The 18,744-nt window shown below is 28.5% G+C and overlaps 1 protein-coding gene across 1 annotated transcript; it reads left to right on the top strand.

The window, feature by feature from the left end:
* Positions 1–11,530: 11,530 nt before the first annotated feature.
* Positions 11,531–14,748, top strand: LOC149177595 (uncharacterized). The gene is made up of 4 exons (XM_089423433.1): positions 11,531–11,669; positions 12,080–12,168; positions 12,368–12,590; positions 14,469–14,748. The coding sequence occupies exons 1-4, from the start codon at positions 11,597–11,599 to the stop codon at positions 14,600–14,602; spliced, it is 519 nt and encodes a 172-aa protein (XP_089279559.1). The 5' UTR covers positions 11,531–11,596; the 3' UTR covers positions 14,603–14,748.
* The last annotated feature ends 3,996 nt before the right edge of the window (positions 14,749–18,744 follow it).

Raw genomic sequence — 18,744 nt, 5'->3', positions numbered from 1 at the left:
AAAGGTCTATTCCTAGGTTTTCCAATGCCCTGAATATCCAGTTGTACCGGCCAGTGATCCGAGCCTCCAAAGGGAAGAACGCTAGCAACTATGTCCTTGTCCTTGATCATAAGATCTTCTGAAATTATAAATCTATCCAATTTGGAGGCCACTTGAGACTCTCCTCCTCTTTTATTGTTCCAAGTAAAAGTACCATTATTCATAACAATATCCACGAGCTTCATATTGTCTATGAAGGTTTGAAAAGCACAAGAGTCTTTGTTTAGAATTCTGGTTCCTCCTTTTTTCTCTGATAGTGATTTAATCATATTGAAATCACCCCCTAAGATCCAAGGGATTTTTGCATGACGTTCCCTAAGCTTCTGTAGGGAATCAAGAAACATGAGTTTACCATCCATTCTTTGGGGGCCATACATATTCGTGACCAGGTGCAATTCCTTATCTCCCACTGGTTGAATGACCACTGAAAGATAATCTCTAGATGCTTCAGCATCTATAATGTCAATCTTTTGGGGATTCCAAAGTGTGAGAATTCCTCCTGCTGTATTCTCTGCTTTGACTTCCAGAAACTCAAATTTATTGAGCCATTTACTATGAATCTCTTTTATTTTTTGAATGGAACATTTAGTTTCCTGAATGAAGATCACATCCGGGGCTACTTGTTTCATTCTGTTACTTAGTAATCTTTGTTTTCTTTTACTACCTAGACATCTTATATTCCAAGAAGTGAACTTCATTATTAAAGATTTGTAAAGGAGTAACTGGATAGGTCTTCCATCTTACCTGAGTCTATCATTAGCTTTCCACATTCCATCAATAGTTTGTTTTGCTTTTTCGGACCCCTTTTCTTTCTTGGGATTCTTGGTGCTAATCCTGGTGTGGTTTTCATAGCTTTCACTCCTTCGCTGCCCTGTTTTTCATTTTTCCTTTGCTTTTCTGATCCTTTGTTCTGAGTTTTCCATATGAAAAGCTACTGCACTCTGTGGAACTCCTCTTGAGGTAATGAATCCAATCCCTCTTTGATTCCTTGTTTCAAGAAACCTTCTAGATCTAGATTCTCTTTCTCAATAATTTCCTGTAGTTCGTGATCCTCCATTTCCATATCACTCTGGGTCATTTTTTGGTCCATTTCTAGATCTATGTCACTCATCATGTCTTCTTTTTGTTTATTTCTATTTTGTGTTTGCTCAACGTTTTCTTCTTCCCCTTCCTCCACTAGACTGCCTCCCTTGACCTGATCTGCTTGCATTATCACTTCTTCCTCTTCTAGGGCTTGAAACCTATTTTGACTGGCTTGATGCTTGTCTGTAAGAGGTATTTTTGGACCCCGTTTGCTCCCTTTTCCTTTCTGGACCACCTTATGAAAGCTTTCAGTATATTTCATGGTGTTAGTTTTACTTTTTTTTTCTATTTTACTGAGAGGGCAATCTCTAAATAGGTGCCCATGCTCATGGCACTTACGACATCTGAAAGGGATGTGTTCATAATCCACTGTTTGCACCCATTCTTCATCAAACAATTCCAATATTACCTCATCTGGCAGAGCTCTAGAGAGGTCCATCTCCACACATATTCTTGCAAAGGATGTGTATTTTCCTTTTCTTGTGGCCTAAGAGGCTTTGACAAAATGCCCTAGCTTATTTCCTATGACAGATAAGGATTCCAGTTGCCAATAATCCAAAGGTAAAGAGTAAAGTCTTACCCAAACCGGAACCGAGGTGAAAGTTTCGTGTTCTAGGACAAAATTCATCACCCATGGTTGCATATACAGGCCTGCAACTGCGTAAAAGTAGGGCCCTCCTTCAAACACTCTATCCTTGTCTTCAATATTTGCAAAGACTACAATAAAGAATCCTTTTGACCCTAGATGAAGTTCTATGCTTCCTTTTGGTTTCCAGTTGTATTTAGTCCATGTTTGTAAAGCTTTTTTAGAGGGCCATAAGCCCATGAATTTACAAATGATTGCATAAGTCTGCATGTGGTCCCTATGCGCCTGCAGAGCAGGGTCATTTAACACCACTCTGGGCGCTATTGAGGTTCTGGGCATGCATGGTCCCTTTCATGCTTTGCCTTTTATATTATGTTCCTTGTCTTCTTCCTCGTTGTCTTTAGTGTTGTTGCTTTCCCTGGTTTTAGAGCCATCCTGCTCCTCTTCCTTATTTCTTTGGCTTACATCCTCAGAAGAACCTTTATCCTCCTCAACTGGTTTTTTACCTCTGCCTACTACTGCCTGCTTATAGGAGGGAGTGGATATCCCTCCTTTGCATCCCTCCATGGAGAACCAACTCTGAAAGTCCGTATCCCTAGCTCATAGGTCCGCGCGCTGCTCGCCTACCAGCATACAAGAGAAATCTATATTATTATTATTATCATTATTATCATTATAGGGCATTATAATAAATCTCAACCTTTGATTTGTGTATATTACTAAGAATATTCTAATATTCCATGGAGTTTAAATCTCTACCATCCATGTAATAATGTTTGATAATTAAATTAAAATTTGAAACCATATTCAAGTTTAATTGCGATTCATTTATTTTATTGGCTCGACCAGCCCGCCCCTAATTATGATTCAATTTTTAACCAAATATTTAAAAAATATATTTTTTTTCATTATACTTGTTAATATAAATGATTTTTCAATATAAAATTTATAATAATATAAAATTTTATATTCTTAATTTTTTAATAAAAATAATAAAATTTAATTTAAAATAAAATATATGATATATAAATTTTAAAAAATAATCATTTATATGAAATAATGAAAATATTAAATTATGTTCTTTTATGAAATTATATATTCTTTAGACACTGACATGATTAGTTAATGCTACTACTGATGATGATGATAATGATGATTAACATCCACTAAGATCAATATGGTCTATCGAACCTTAAGAAAGTAAGAGATTAATTGAGACTCTTTAATATTTTATTTCTATGATAAAAAAAAAGGGAGAGAAGTGTTCCTAGATCACTATAATTTTGCCGACTTAACAAGTTAAGAAGGTTGGTAGTATGACAAAGGTTTTGGAAATGAGAATGGATGTGAGTAAGAGCCACACAATCAAAGCTAATGTGTTTTTCATTTGTAACCCTCTTAGTATCACAAAGGTGACAAAATATTTCGTCCCAAGTTGTTTTGGGAATTGACCAATACCCAATTTCACTTCGAAGCTCATGAGAATTAGTTCTTATCTTAACAATTTTCATTTTCTTTTTAGAAATGGTCCAGGCAGAAAGATAATTATGGCTAGCAAGATTGGGGTTGATCACCTCCTAATAACACCTTAGCTTCCTTTTTCCCTCTATCTCCTTATAATCCCACAACTTAACCTTAAATTTGAAAGTAATAGTATTTTTAATATTATCCTTATTCTCCAAGATGATATTTTCCTTTATCCCCCAATAGTCAAGCCAAGACTGGGCATCATTATGCAAACGTCGCTTGATCTAGAGTTAGAAGTAATTTTAGAGAACCTCTTGATTTCGATGTTGTAAAGATTTTTCTTATACATTAGATACCTAAACATAACCATGCTTTCAATGGGGGAAAGGCTAGCTTCAATCAATAGGATAGGTTCAGGAGTGTTACCTTTAATATTGAGGTTGTAGGTTATAAATTTCTTTTGGATCAACCAATATTCCTCCGCAATTCTCTAAATATACTACAATCCAAAACCTCACATCCATATAAAATAATAGGGTTGACAAGAGCATCAAGGAGGAGTTTTTTTTACTCCATACTTAAATATTTGTCAAGTTACAATTGTTTTCAAGCTCATAATAAGATTTCCAACCTCGTATAATCTTTTCTCAATGCTACAATTCCAGTTGAGTTGATGGTGGATGTCAATAACTAAATATTTGTATGAAGAAACCTTTCCCAAGTATTTTTGATCATAAATGAAATTATCATGGTTGATAATTTTGGATTTAATTATCATGAATTTATTCTTTGTCAGTATTAATAGTCATACCCATCTTGGAGCAGTAATCATGGAGGATTCTAATTTTCTTGTCGAGATCATCATGGCTTCTGGCTAGAAGAATGATATCGTCAACATAAAGGAGAAGAGTAATGACCATACCAGCGAGCTTTGAGCCATCACTTTCTACTACTTCCAAACACTCTATTAGATTATCAATGTAAATGCCAAAAAGGGTAGGGGATAGGGGAAACCCTTAATTAACTACAATATTGCATTTAATTTCTTCAGATCAATCCTCGATGATCTTAATATTGGAAATATGATTCTTATATAGCCTATTCACAGTAGCCCTCAACTCGAGAGGAACCATTATCTCTTTAAGTGTTTTCCATAGCTTATCCTAGGGAGCAATGTTGAAAGCTTTTCAAAATTCAACAAAATAACAAAAGTGATCGATTTTATTATTGTGATATTCCTCAACAATAATCCTAAGAGTAACAAGGGGGTTAATAGTTGAGTGATGTCTCCTAAAACTAGATTTCCCTTTAGCTCTTTTACCATGGATTTCAAGCCATAGGTTAATATTCTTTTCCAAAATGAGCCCATACAGTTTCACTAAAATTTGGCTAATCATAATGGTCCTGTAGTTAGAGGGAACATATTTATCCCCACTTTTAAAGATAGACAGAGTAATGTTTTGCATCCAGGGCTTAGGTAAGCTGTGTTTCACTGCCAAATTGAGGAGTTTTTTTATATGAACTTGGTAGCCTTCAATATCCCTAGATTTTCCATTAGCGAGTTTCTTAATCTCGAACTCCACATCTTCCAAATAAAAGATACCCTCCTCTAGAAGAGTGTTTAAGACGTTGATCATGGTGTCCAAGGAGTCATAAAAATTCTTAAGATAGATGTCCTAGCTTTTTAAGGGGATCAAATTATTTTCTTTTGTTTTATGAACAAGTATATTCTTCCAAAACCTTCTAGCATTAACTTTAGAAAGGTGAAAAGACACTTTTCCCTCTTATTTATATAAGACATTTTCCTCCTCTTGATAAGAGCCTTGTACATACTGATATTAAATGATATCTCATATAAATATGATATTAAATGATATCTCATATAAATATTTAAACCTTAAGGATTAAATATTATTCATTTGAAATATTGATAATTTAATGATTCAAGTGTAAACTAACATACTTTATACTCATAATATTATTATAAAAAGATAAAACATATAATTTAATTACTAAATTTAATTAACATGGGATTTGGATCAATAATCTATAATAAAAAAAATGTTTTAACATTACAACCATTTACCATCAAAACTTCATGAACTAATAGATATTAATATTAATCATTATTATTTTTAATTATTTAATTTTAAATCATTTTAAATTACTAATTAGTAATATTTTTCCTCTTTTATAAATAAGGATAATAAATAAATTTCCTAACTATCAAATATAAATTCAACTAACATTATTAATTAATAATATGATAAACATCTTTAATAATATTAATAATACTTTATACTATTAACATCATAAATCAATATTACAATAAATATCTTTAATAATATTGTGTTAATATTAAAATAAATATTTTAGTAATATTATATAAATGTTAACACTAATGTTTGTATTTATATTTATAGTAAACATCATAAATATATTTAATAATACTAATAATATTTTAAGCATCATAAATATATTTAATATATTTATAATATTTTATATAATATTGACCTCGTAAATTAATATCACAATGAGTATCTTTAACAATATTGCATAAAGGTTAACATTAATAATTATAATGAATATATTTTATGATATTGAGTTTTCCAATATATAAATATTTAAATTTATTGTCAATTATATAATAAAATTAAATTGATTGGTTTATTATATAATTTTAAAAAATAAAATTATTTATTATTTATTTATTAAAATTTATATAGTAATAATATTTATGGATGTGTGTGTTGTGTGATTAGTGTGTTGAATGATTAGTGTGATGAATGTGTCTCATGTTTTAGGTGGACACTCCACCTATCATTTAACATGAGGATGAGTGGAGTGTCCACCTCAAAAATTAAACACATTCCTTTCACCAATCACAACACATCCATAAATATTATTACTATGATCGTATAATGTGAAGTCTACATACTAAAATTTATATATTTTAATATCTCTAAAATATAAGGAGGAAGAAGAATGTCCACATAAACCAAAAAATAAAATAAAATGATCTATTGAATTTCTTAACAAATTAAAATATTATTTGATTTTTGTTTAAAGTTTACTTTTATGTTTAAAATGTATTAAAAGACATGTTCTAATTTTATGATAGTTTGCTGAATTGAAAGGTTAAGAAAGTTGGTAGTTTGGAAAATATTTTGTAATTTAGATTTGATTTGAATATATGATGAAAAATCCAAAGGAAGATGCTTTTCATCTTCAACTTGCTTAGTGTGAATGTGACAAACTCTTTCATCCCAAGAAATTTTGGGAATTGATCAATGCTCCACTTTGAAGCACTATCTATATATATATATATATATATATATATATATATATATTTATATTTTGTGTGAAAAAAACATATATTATATATATAAGGGATGGATATACATGTTGTTGTACTTTAAATGACATTTGAGCCTATCTCTACAACAAAGAAAAAGAAAAAGGAAAAATCATTAGTATTGTTCCTTGTCCTACAATGAATAACCCCCTATCTATTATTGCATTGGATCTAGCCCCTCAATTATTTTTTGTCAGATTTAAACTATAGCTTCAGATATAACCACTATGAAAATAAGTGAAAATACATTGATTCATGTTCCTCTCCATCTGCAAATTTTTTGTTACCTAAAAATAATTTATTTTTATTTGAATTTTTTTGTTTAAATAAAATATTTACTTATTTTTTAGTTTATTAAATAAATAAAATATTGAAAATAATAATTATTCATCATTTCAAAATATTAATAATATTATATGTTTGATATCCTTGGATGTAGTGTTTTGCACATGAGAGTGGGGGATGGCTGCCACCATCCCACCTGGCCATTCGATTGGGGGATATGGTAGCACACCCCCTAGCTAGTCATTAAGGCTTCAAATTGGCATGATGAGCACTAGTATCCCAACACCATGGATGTTATACACCACTCTTTTTAGCTACACCCCTATCAAATCAACCTCACCTAGCTTGCTATCTCTTTTCTTGATTGCCTAAGATTTTCCTGTGCCACAACACATGCTATGTAGCCACCCAAAATGGAATTTAATGCCTCATTCATGGTAATTCAATGCTTTAAATCTATTGGCCAATTTACAAAATAGGTTACTGAGCGCATCAACATGATTGTAAAGGAAAATTTGTTGGTATTGGTAATTCAATCCCCTCTCAAATGTGATAGTTCATTTTCTATAAAATAGCTTACACTAGTTCATCCCCGCATGCGATGCTCGCAGAGCTACATCACTTCTAGCTATCCAGTTGGGATTGAAGAACAAGAAACCCAACTTGCTAGTGAGATTTACTCCACAAAACTGACATTTTCCCCTATTAATCACAACTAGCATTTAGTCACGTTTAATAATAATCTCTCTATGTGCGAGTCTATGCCAAGTCACGATGTTGGCTAGAACACTTTATTGTTGTAAAGAAACCCTTAATCTATGGGGTGACTTTTCCCTCGGGAAAGTTTACCATTCTCTCTTCCTAGTTCTGCCTCACATCTTCTTTTCATGGTTATCGTGTCTGGTTTGGTACTTATTGCAATTGCCTGACATCCTTTCTTTTTCTGTTAATCTTAAACTCTCTATATCTCTAGGATGTTTTATCCCTCTCATGCTTCCTAGTTCTTCATGGTGCTCCCTTCTACTAACACTTACTCCTTTTTGGGGTTGCCTTGACTCCTTTGTTCGAGACATGGAAGTGGCCTTGTTATGCTTTCTTTGGCCTTTTACTATTCCTCTTGATTTCTTTCTTGACACACTCCCACATGTTCCTTGGCATTTTTCCCATCCCTGTGCAATCACCATGCGACGCTAGTGAGGCCGAGTTAGAAGGGATGTAGAGTACTATCAAGAATGGGCCAATCGTAGTAGCACATTAACCCATAATAGATTGGAGGAAGAAGCAACTCATTTTCAGGAGCTTACACCGACCCCCATTCATTTATAAGTCAGTCGTGTTGAAAGGGATGGAATCACCGAGAGGCACCTTTTGTTAGATATTGAGGTATTAGTTGAGTTGGTTGATTGGGTTCCTAACATAAGGCACACATGTGGGCACTTCAATCAATATATGCATATAATGGACCTATATTGGCACATGAAATTCCTTCTTGGCAGGGTTCTATTGGATCAACATGAGCACAAAGAGGACCTCCTCCTCTCCATGGAGCATCTACATTGACATATGACTAGAGTGACTAGAGGAGAATCTTAGCATTCCCCCCCATTACTGGTTATTCATCAGGCAACGACAAGGAGCCAATCTAGGTTGCAGCGACTGAGACCCCTCTTCCTAGTCTCTTTACTTTTGTTATGTCTTTGGTTTCTTAGTTTCTTGTTTACTTTTTTTGTTTTCATGGCCTCAAAGACCCATATATTAGCATAGGCATGTCATATTTTGAACTCTTTTGGCAATGTTTTGTCTCTTTGGAGGATACATTTTTAGATATGGTAGTGACCAACCAATTGCTTTCAGTTTTCTCATGTAATTTCATTTTTGGAAGGAGATACCAATTTTATTTCAACATGTGTGTGTTTAATATAAATATTTTTCTCATGTTGAATATGTAATATAGGTTGATATTGAAAATAAAAAATATTATACAAAGAAAATATATTACATTATATTATGTATTATCAAATTTAAATAATATTATATGAAAACAAGTATATTATAATTTCTATTTTTATATATGGAATTTAGAATAAATTTCATTAGGTTATGTGTAACAATTTAACTTGAATAAAATAAAAATCATTCCTTCCAAACATTTAAAATAAACATAATTAACATACAAAATAATAATATATTAATATAAATTTAAGGTAAATTAAATAATAATCAATCTTATTGAGCCGAGAGGCTCATTCTACAACCCAGTATGAGGGGATGTGTAATTTTCCCATCATTCTGTTCCCTTTAAAATAAAAATAAAAGTCAAAAATTATGTTCTAAATAAAAAAAATAATGTCTCTTATAGTAAATAAATAAATATGTTGTAAAGTAATTAGAAGTAAGATGTTTAAATCTTATAATTTGGTTATTGTTAAATATTTTAAGACAAATTAATATTGACATATACTTAAAAATATGTTAATAATAATATACCATTTTAATTTGTTTCATAAGATGTCTCGATATACATATTATGTAAAATATTTTAATGTCAATTGCATATATATTTATACCATTTTTTAAAAAGTTATATATATCCAAAAAAATAAAATAAAATTTTTATAGTTAAAACATTTATTTGGTCCTGTATATACTTCATTTAACATTTAAAACTACAGTTTAAACAATGAAAATAATACATTATATTTTATACTTAAAAAAGTTTAGACATGAAAAAACTCAAAATAAATATTATAAAAATATAAAACATTATACCAAATCTTATTAATTATATCATTCACTGTGAATTTGTCATTTGATAAATTATACCAACAACATAAACAAAATTTCTTCACCGATGTGATTATAGATTTAACAAACCTTCCATTATCTGATAGTATCTGGACAAATATATATTGCAATGGTCAATGGTGTTGATTAGATATATGGATGTGAAAATAACAGATTTCTTTGTAGGTTAAGATTGGAGAAGAGTCCATAGCAATAGCTTTAGGGCTTCCGTTGTCGTCCTCCTGGGTAGCTAAAAACAGGAAGTGAGCTATCTTCTTTGGGAATTTGTAATCCCGCAAATATTTTTTTCCCTATTGTGTCTCGCTGGTTTCAAAATGGATTTTTGTTTTTTTCTATGATCTTAGCTAGACCTTACACAGTAATTTAATTGATTTAGATTACTTTAATTTTAGTTTTTTCATATATATTTATATATCATGGTATAACACATTCAATTTTGTTTTTAATTTTGTATTAATTTGTTTTTTTATGCTTATTTATAATTTATCATATTTTAATATTAAGAATTTTTTTTTTTTTTGTTATTTATTATTATTATTTAAATTTATTTATTTATAAAGTGATTGGTTGAGGTTTTATTATAAGTTATTTAATAATTTCAATTTCTATTTGTTACTAATTTTTTGTTTTTTGTTTTATCTCATTTTTTAAATTTTTATTATTTTTATTTTCACTATTTATAATTTTTTTGCAATATTTTCAATTTAAAATGACTTATTATTATATTAAAAACATATTTTATTAAATTTAATTATAAACAATTATTGAGCCGAGAGGCTCATTCTATAGCCCATTACGATGTGTAACCCTGTCCTTCTCTCATTTTGTTCTTGTCGGCAAAAAAAATTAAATAATTATACCAAACATTTAAATAATATTTCCTCATAAAAAATCTCTCTTGGCTCATGTTAGATCTGTAGTTAAGATAAATCTATCTATAGCTTAGGATGATGTGTAATGCCATCAAAGTTGAAATTTTGTTCTCGTCGGCAAAAAAAATTAAAAATTAAATAACTATACAAAACATTTAAATAATATTTACTCACAATAATTTTACACCTGAAAAAATTGGATCCCTCTAGGCTCATGTTAAATTTGTATTTAAAATAGATCTATATTGGTATATATTAATAAAAATAACACACAGATAAACGTATGTTAGTATAAACAATATTAGATACATTATATTTCTTAATTTTTTATAATGAAATTTAACAATACCATATTTTATTACTTGTTTTAAATAAATCTCACCCACTAACTACTATATAGCTTTCATTATATTATAAAATTAAAATATATTGACTTCCATTACTATAAATCTAATATATAAAAATAACAAATATCTAAACTTTCTGAACAATCACCACTATATATATAAAATTAAAATATATATTGAATTCGTCCCCGTTTTATCAGGAGAGTTGTTAAAGCTAAAGATTTACTTAGTTTAAAAGGCACCACTCTTTTCTAGAAATATCTATTGCAGAGTTTACTTAGTCCAATTTCCTCAACGTAAACTGGTGGCCAACGTATAACAATTTTCAAATCTTTCTATAAATTAAAGAAAGACGCTTTGGGTGGCTAGAAACTTCCAACAAAATTTTCAAGCGCACGTGCCATCCTTTTCCTAATTCGCTCCTATTTTTCAAGAGCAGGTGCAGGTGCCACCTTTTTCCTAAATCCTCCCTATCATAATACGAAGGCAGTATAACACACTCTACTGACTTCTTTTGCGTGTAATATACATAAAATAAATAGATTGATGGAACTTTGGCAAAACTTTCAAAACTTTCAAAAATTTTGGCAAAACTTTCAAAACTTTTGTGTAAGAAAATGTGAGTGAAGTAATTCAGCTACCACTATGAAGTTATGAACCCAATATGCCAACGCGTTATATAGCTTGATATTTGGAGATAATAAACAAAGGCCGCAACAAGGCATATGTTCTCCAACAAATTGTAAGAAAGGTTACAATGGAAACAAGCTGCAAAGCTTTCTTGAATGGAAGAGCTCTGTTTTTTCTCATACTCTTGGTCTGTGGCACAGGTAATTAATAAATGAAATTATTGTTTGGAAGGGGCTGATCAGATTGCAATTTGTCACAAATTTTCAATAGTGATATTATATATATATATATATTTGTGTTTAGTTGAGTCAGTTATATGGTTAGTTTTCGTGGTTGTGTTCTGAATTTCATTTATTATATTGTTTTTGTTATTTTTAGTTTGATTCGAATTTGTTATTGTTATGGGTTGAATTTAATTTGATTATAGATTTTGAGAATATTTTAAAATTCAATAGACAAGAATCAGATCAATATATTGACGAAATTCCAAAATATTTACTATAAAGATGGCTCTTGGCTCTTGTTATCCACCTCCAGACTCAGTCTATCTCTATGAAATGTTTGAATTATTGTTGTTAATGAACATTAGACTAATTAAGTGCTGTAACAGATCAGGTTAAACCAGAAGAGTTTGATTATCCTCCTTCAGAGGTGGATCCAGTGGGGATAGTAGGGAAGGCACTGTTATGCTTTGATCATGTAAGTGCATGGGATCTTTCTACTATTATTTAAATTTTAATTTTTTTTCTGTAATAGGATAATGAGAGTTTTGTATGAATTTTTTTTTGGGTTCAAGAATATAAGTTTCTGTGATTCATGATTTATATCAAATATTTTCGGATAAAATCACATTTAGATTATAAAATCAAATATTTTTACATTGTTGAATTGAATGAAGCCGGATAGCTGCACACCGGAGCAGCGATTGACCCCAAGTGGCTGTCTCAACATTCCTCGCAATGAAACTGATGAATACTGCAACGGCGGTTGTTATGAGCAAACGAAGCTGGTGCTCTCATGCGTGGACGAGATACTCTCTAATTTCGAATTCTACAACAACGCCACCATAGATGATATCAATACAACAATTACAGAGGGCTGCAGTCATACTGATAAACGCGGTACAAAATATCGATCCTAATCTCGTTTTTTAAGTCACACTGTTAAAACGGTCTCAATTTTACCAATTTTTTTATATCAAGGTGCTTTAATATTTCAGTTAGCCATGGGGCTGTGTTGACACTTCATCAACTTAACGATAATAGGTGGGCTATGTTGACACACACCACCAAACGAACTAGTTCACTGTTTTTTCTTTTTATTTAAAAAAAAAAATCGCTTTCTAGTTATGCTTATTAATCTTCTTTCTTTTATATATATAAACATCTACTGGTAATAAATAGAAAATGAGCGTAATTGCATTATTATATGTGAAATAATTTATTAATAGTTTTTAAATAGTATTTTTATTTTTAATTTATATTTTTTTAAAAAATTTAAATAGTATATATTTTTAAATTTTTAAAAATATTTTTTAATTAATAAAAAGTAAATTTGATTTTTTTTTTTAATGGAATTAAATCATATGTTTTAATAATATATGGTCTCAATATTATACCTGAAATCAAATTTCCAAGATTTTCACTTAATATATAAAAATATACATTTATATTATTAAATAGGGAATTAAAAAATATTAATATGTAATTTTTTTTAATGTTTTAAAATTTTTATATTTTAATAATATTTTATAATAAAAAAATTTGCATCTTAATAATATTTCATCTCAATTCTATAAATAACAAGAAATTGTATAATATAAAGAGATTTAAAAACTATGTAAACTTTTAATTTCTTTAAAATGATTTTATATTAAATATGATTTTTTTCTCAAAGGTTTACAAGACTTAAGCTAATACAAAAATATTTATAGGGAGTAAGACATTACAATTATATTTATCAAGGTGTTGTAGTTCATTTTATTGATAATGAAGATTTGAATATGAGTAGGAAAGAGAACAATAATTTTTCCCAACCACCTTAAATTAAATCCAAATCTACACACAATTTCTCATAAAAATATACATAATAAAATACACATTTACATTTGATCTATTTTATTTTTTCTAAATATTTATGAATCAGAAAAAACCAATATATAAATATTACTTCAAAATTTTAAGTATATATGAAAAATATATAAATGAATATTTTGTGAATATATTACTATATATATATAATTTAATTAATTATATTTATAATTATAATTATATATATATATATATATATATATATATATATATATATATATATATATAATTATAATTATAATAATAATATTTAAAAAAATATTTAATAAATTTATAATACTTATAACACTTTTATTCAATATATTTATATTTATAATTTATATTGTATATATATAGATATATATACTCAATTATGGATACTTATAACACTTTTATTCAATATATTTATATTTTTAATTTATATTATATATATAGATATATATACTCAATTATGGTTATATTTTTAATTTATATTATATATATAGATATATATACTCAATTATGGATCTAAAATGTTGAATATTATAAAGATAAATATGATTTCTCCATAAAAATTTAGAGGATATTCACATATATCATATAGCTAAATATTCATATATATCAGTTAGCTAAAATAAAATATTTAATAAATATATGTGGAATCAATTTTTTTTTACTAGAAAAGTTTGTTTGACACTTTCAATCCCAAAATTTGTTCTTACTAGAAAAGTTTGTCAATCCCAAATTTTTATCATATTGTTATAGATTCTATAACATTTTTATGTAATAAATTCTACAAATTTCTTCTCGTAACATTGAAATACCTCAAAAGGATAATCTAATTATGGATCTAACTATGCATATAGCTGACTTCAAGATCAGGCAAATCACGGATTTTTGTTTATGGAATTCTAAATTTTATTTTATCTTATCTTGTGGTGATTTATGCAGGGGATTTTAATGTTACGGATTACATGGATTCCACGAGTCATGCAAATAAAGATCTGCCTGGCAATGTAGGAGGCCTTACTATTTTCGTAGCTCTATGTGGGTTGCTATCTATGATCTCACAGATCATGGCGTAGAACGTGAAGAAGCCTTCCTTAGCCCTTCATTTCACATTTTTTGGGTGATTGTCTTTGTAGGTTTCTATTGATATTTTAGGTGAAAAAGTGGAGATAAAACTATTTCAACACTACATACATAATTTCTTACTTTGATTTAATAATGAAAAGAAATCACAAGTGTTGTTTTTTTTTCCTTATATTAATTTTATCATCCTTCTCTTCCCATCTACAATATCATGAAATGGAATAGTTCTCATGTCCATTGTTATTATTTTTTAATTAATAATTTATATTTAATGTTATATATCTATATATCTATATCTATATCTATATCTATATCTATATATGATTACTTTCTAGTTTATTGAGTGTTATTATGAACAAACCATGAACTTTGGGTGATAAAATTCAATATTTATAAAAAAAATAAAATCAGTATTATAAGTTTTAATTCAAAATAAAAAATAAAATATAGATATTTTTAATGATGATAATTATAGTATTGAAAATATTATTATACTTAAATTTAAGAAGATATACTATGTAATAATAATAAAAATAAGATATTATAAGAAGGTGATTAATCTTAATGCATAAAATCAAAGATATTTTTCTTATAAACATGTTGAAAATAAATTAAATATTGATAAAATAAGAACTAATTATCATAAATTTTATAATGAAAGTGAGTGTTGGTCGATTTCCAAAATGCTTATGGATGAAAGATTGTGTCACCTTTGTGATACTAAGAGCACTGCTAAAGCACTTTATATTAAAATGTCCTATGTATACTAAGATTAGATCTCATTTTCAAAAGATTTGTCACATGACTAACCTAACTTAGCAAAACTATGATGATATTGGAGCACTCTTTTAATGACTTTTTAAGTACATAAATAAAATTCTAAAGAATTCCAATCAATCCTTCATATTCTTTCAATAAATCAAATTAGTGGTTGTTAATCATCATTATCATAATCAATTCACAAAAAAATTGATAAACTATATACACACACACACACATTAAAAGCATTAATGTGTAAAAATTTGTGAATCCCTAGCATTTAAAATATAGAAATAAGAAAAAACCAACTTGTAATTATTGATCTACACTACTAATGGTTTTTATTACTACTTGTCATTACTATAACAATAACCACCACCACTAATTATTATTTTAATAAAAAAATTGTAATATGCAACGTTGTTGTTTAGTACTTGGCTCTTATGCAAAAAGTACAGAACCTTATGGGGGTGAATGTGATCATATAACTTAGTTATATTAAGTGCATAATTTAAGCACCATAACCTTGGTGGAGGGGGACTCAAATTGCTAATAATATATTGGTACATGATAACATATTTTTATGAAAAAAAGGGTGGACAATAATTAAATAATTAAAAAATAAAAAATATTATGATTAATAAAATATATTAATGAAAAAAGTGAAAAAACATTGTTATTGGAAAGAATACAACAATTAATAAAAAACAAATAAGGAATGATTATAGGTTAATAAATATTTATTGTTAAAAATAAGTATGATAATGAATGGAAAGAAAATATTAATTATGGAAAAATCCATATATTTATTATTTTTTTTAAATAAAATATTAATTATGACAAAATCCATATATTTGATTTTTTTAAAATAATTAATTTATAAGAATTTTTTTTGTTTTTTATTTTTTTCATCAATTTTTAATTCTAAAAATTTGATTTTAAACAACACAAGTTCAAAATTATAAATTCAAATTTTAAAAATTCAAAAAATAATTTTCAATTTCTAAAAAAATAAGTTTAATATTTAATTTTACCAAAACTTTAATAAACTTTGGAAATAATTTCTAAAAATTTGCAAATTAATTAAGAATCAAAGCATTTTGACCCAAATGATTACAATATACTTTGCCTTTGGCAAGTATACAAATATTTTTGTGTTGGAAAAAGTTGTTACTAAATAGGATGATCTTGTCATATCAAAAGTAGTGAAATAAGATACAACTTGGTGAAAAAAAAATCCAACTTTTCCACCCAAATCACATCTTTATCAATGTGGTAGGTACATTTCCCCATAAAAAATATGAAAAAATATTGCAAATATAGAAAATAACTAGAAAAAGGGCCTTTAAAGGGCATCTAGTGCTAGGCTCATCTAAGTTTGTAAAGTAGTCTCCAAAGAGAATTCCCATGTTTGAATGATCTACATGGTTGTTACACGTCATTTTGTCGCATTAGGCAAATGACCATTGGTTTGGATCTTTCGCTATCCACAAATGTGTCCCAAGAACATTCCCCTACAAAGTTAGAATCTAAATCATCCCAAAGAAAGTGGAATTCTTAGATCCCATGGTACAAAAACCCTGTTTTGGCTATATTCGCAGTTTCCTACCTAATTTCTGTGCATATGCAGAGAAGACCATTAAGAGATGCGCATAAGTATTCACTACCTTACATTATGATCTACAAACATGAATTAACAAATGTAAAAATAAAAAGTAAAGTCTAGAAGCATTGTTGGTAGCATCTATTCCAACCAACAAGCTTCGAATGGGTGCCTATTCACTTTGATCCCTCCCATCATGGAGCAACTCCCCTTCCTTTGTGGAACCCCTATCCCACTAATAGTGGATCTCATCCCTTGGAGAATGGATCCATAACTTCTCATTCTTGGCCTATAAATCTATTACAGGTCTGAGAATTGAGGGAGGATTGTTGGAAGTAGGTTTATGCTGTTGAGATTAGGTTGGAAGGCTTTTCTTGCAAGGGAGAGGGTTGGAGATTGCAGAAGGGACTTGCAACATCAAGGCTATATGGTTGTAAGGCTTTTCTCCAGTTTTATGAATATAAAAGCAATTGTTATTTCTCAATTACATATTCATTGATTTAATTTGTAGGATTCCTTGATCACCTACATGGATTTTGGTTGCATATTGATCAGTTTATGATATATAATTGGTTAATTAGTCCATTTATCTCTTTGATTATATGCTGGATGTTTTGATCTCTTGTCTATCTTTGTCTATGCATATCTCTTTCAGGATGTTATGGAGAAGCTTTGGGGAGTGACGAGAAGGATACTAAAGCATCGGGGAGTGAATAGACAAAAGCTTTGAAGGGGGACTTCATCAATCATTTCGTTTAATTGGTAAGAGGCCTCTATCATTGTATTTTCTTTCATCAATTAGAGTCTATGGAAAGGTAGCAATTTATGTTTGTTTGTTACTAGGGTTTTTTGAAGTCTAGGGAGATTGCTTTTGTTCACAAGAGGGATTTGTCCTCATAATAAATTAAATGTTGATAAAATAAGAATTAATTATCATGACTTTTATAATGAAAGTGAGTGTTGGTCAATTTCCAAAATGCTTATGGTTGAAAGATTGTGTCACCTTTGTGACACTAAGAGGATTGCTGATGAACTAAAAACAACTTTCTATTAAAATGTCCTATGTATACTAAGATTAGATCTCATTTTCAAAAGATTTGTCACATGACTAAACTAACTTAGCAAAACTATGATGATATTGGAACACTTCTTTTAATTATTTTTTAAAGTACATAAATAAAATTCTAAAGAATTCCAAGTAATATTTCATCTTATTTCAATAAATCAAATTAGTGGTTGTTAATCATCATTATCATCATCAATTCACTGGAAATAAATTTATTCTATTAATTATAAATCTTTTTGATAAACTATATATATATTAAAAGCACTAATGTGTAAAATTTTGTGAATCCCGAGCATTTAAAATATAGAAACAAGAAAAAACAACTTGTAATCATTGATTCTACACTGCTAATGGATTTTATTACTACTTATCATTACTATAACAATAACCACCACCACTACTTATTATTATTTTAATAAGAAAAATGTAATATGCAACATTGTTTTTTAGTACCTCTCTCCCTTATGGGGTGAATGCAATCATATAACTTAGTTATATTAAGTGCATGATTTAAGAACCACAACCTTGGTGGAGGGAGAATCAAATTGCTAATAATATATTGGTACATGATAACATAGTTTTATGAAAAAAGGGTGGGCAACAATTAAATAATTAAACAATAATTTTTTTTTTTTTTTTTACGATTAATAAAATATTTTAATGGAAAAAACCTAAAAAATATTGATATTAGAAATAATACAACAATT

The sequence above is a fragment of the Pinus tabuliformis genome, chromosome 4_1, assembly GCF_031772625.1.
Source record: "Pinus tabuliformis cultivar Carrire ecotype Pingquan chromosome 4_1, CPIR1, whole genome shotgun sequence".
Classification (NCBI taxonomy): Eukaryota; Viridiplantae; Streptophyta; class Pinopsida; order Pinales; family Pinaceae; genus Pinus; species Pinus tabuliformis.
Note: the sequence above shows the minus strand (reverse complement) of the source record. Positions and strands in the feature narration are given on the sequence as shown.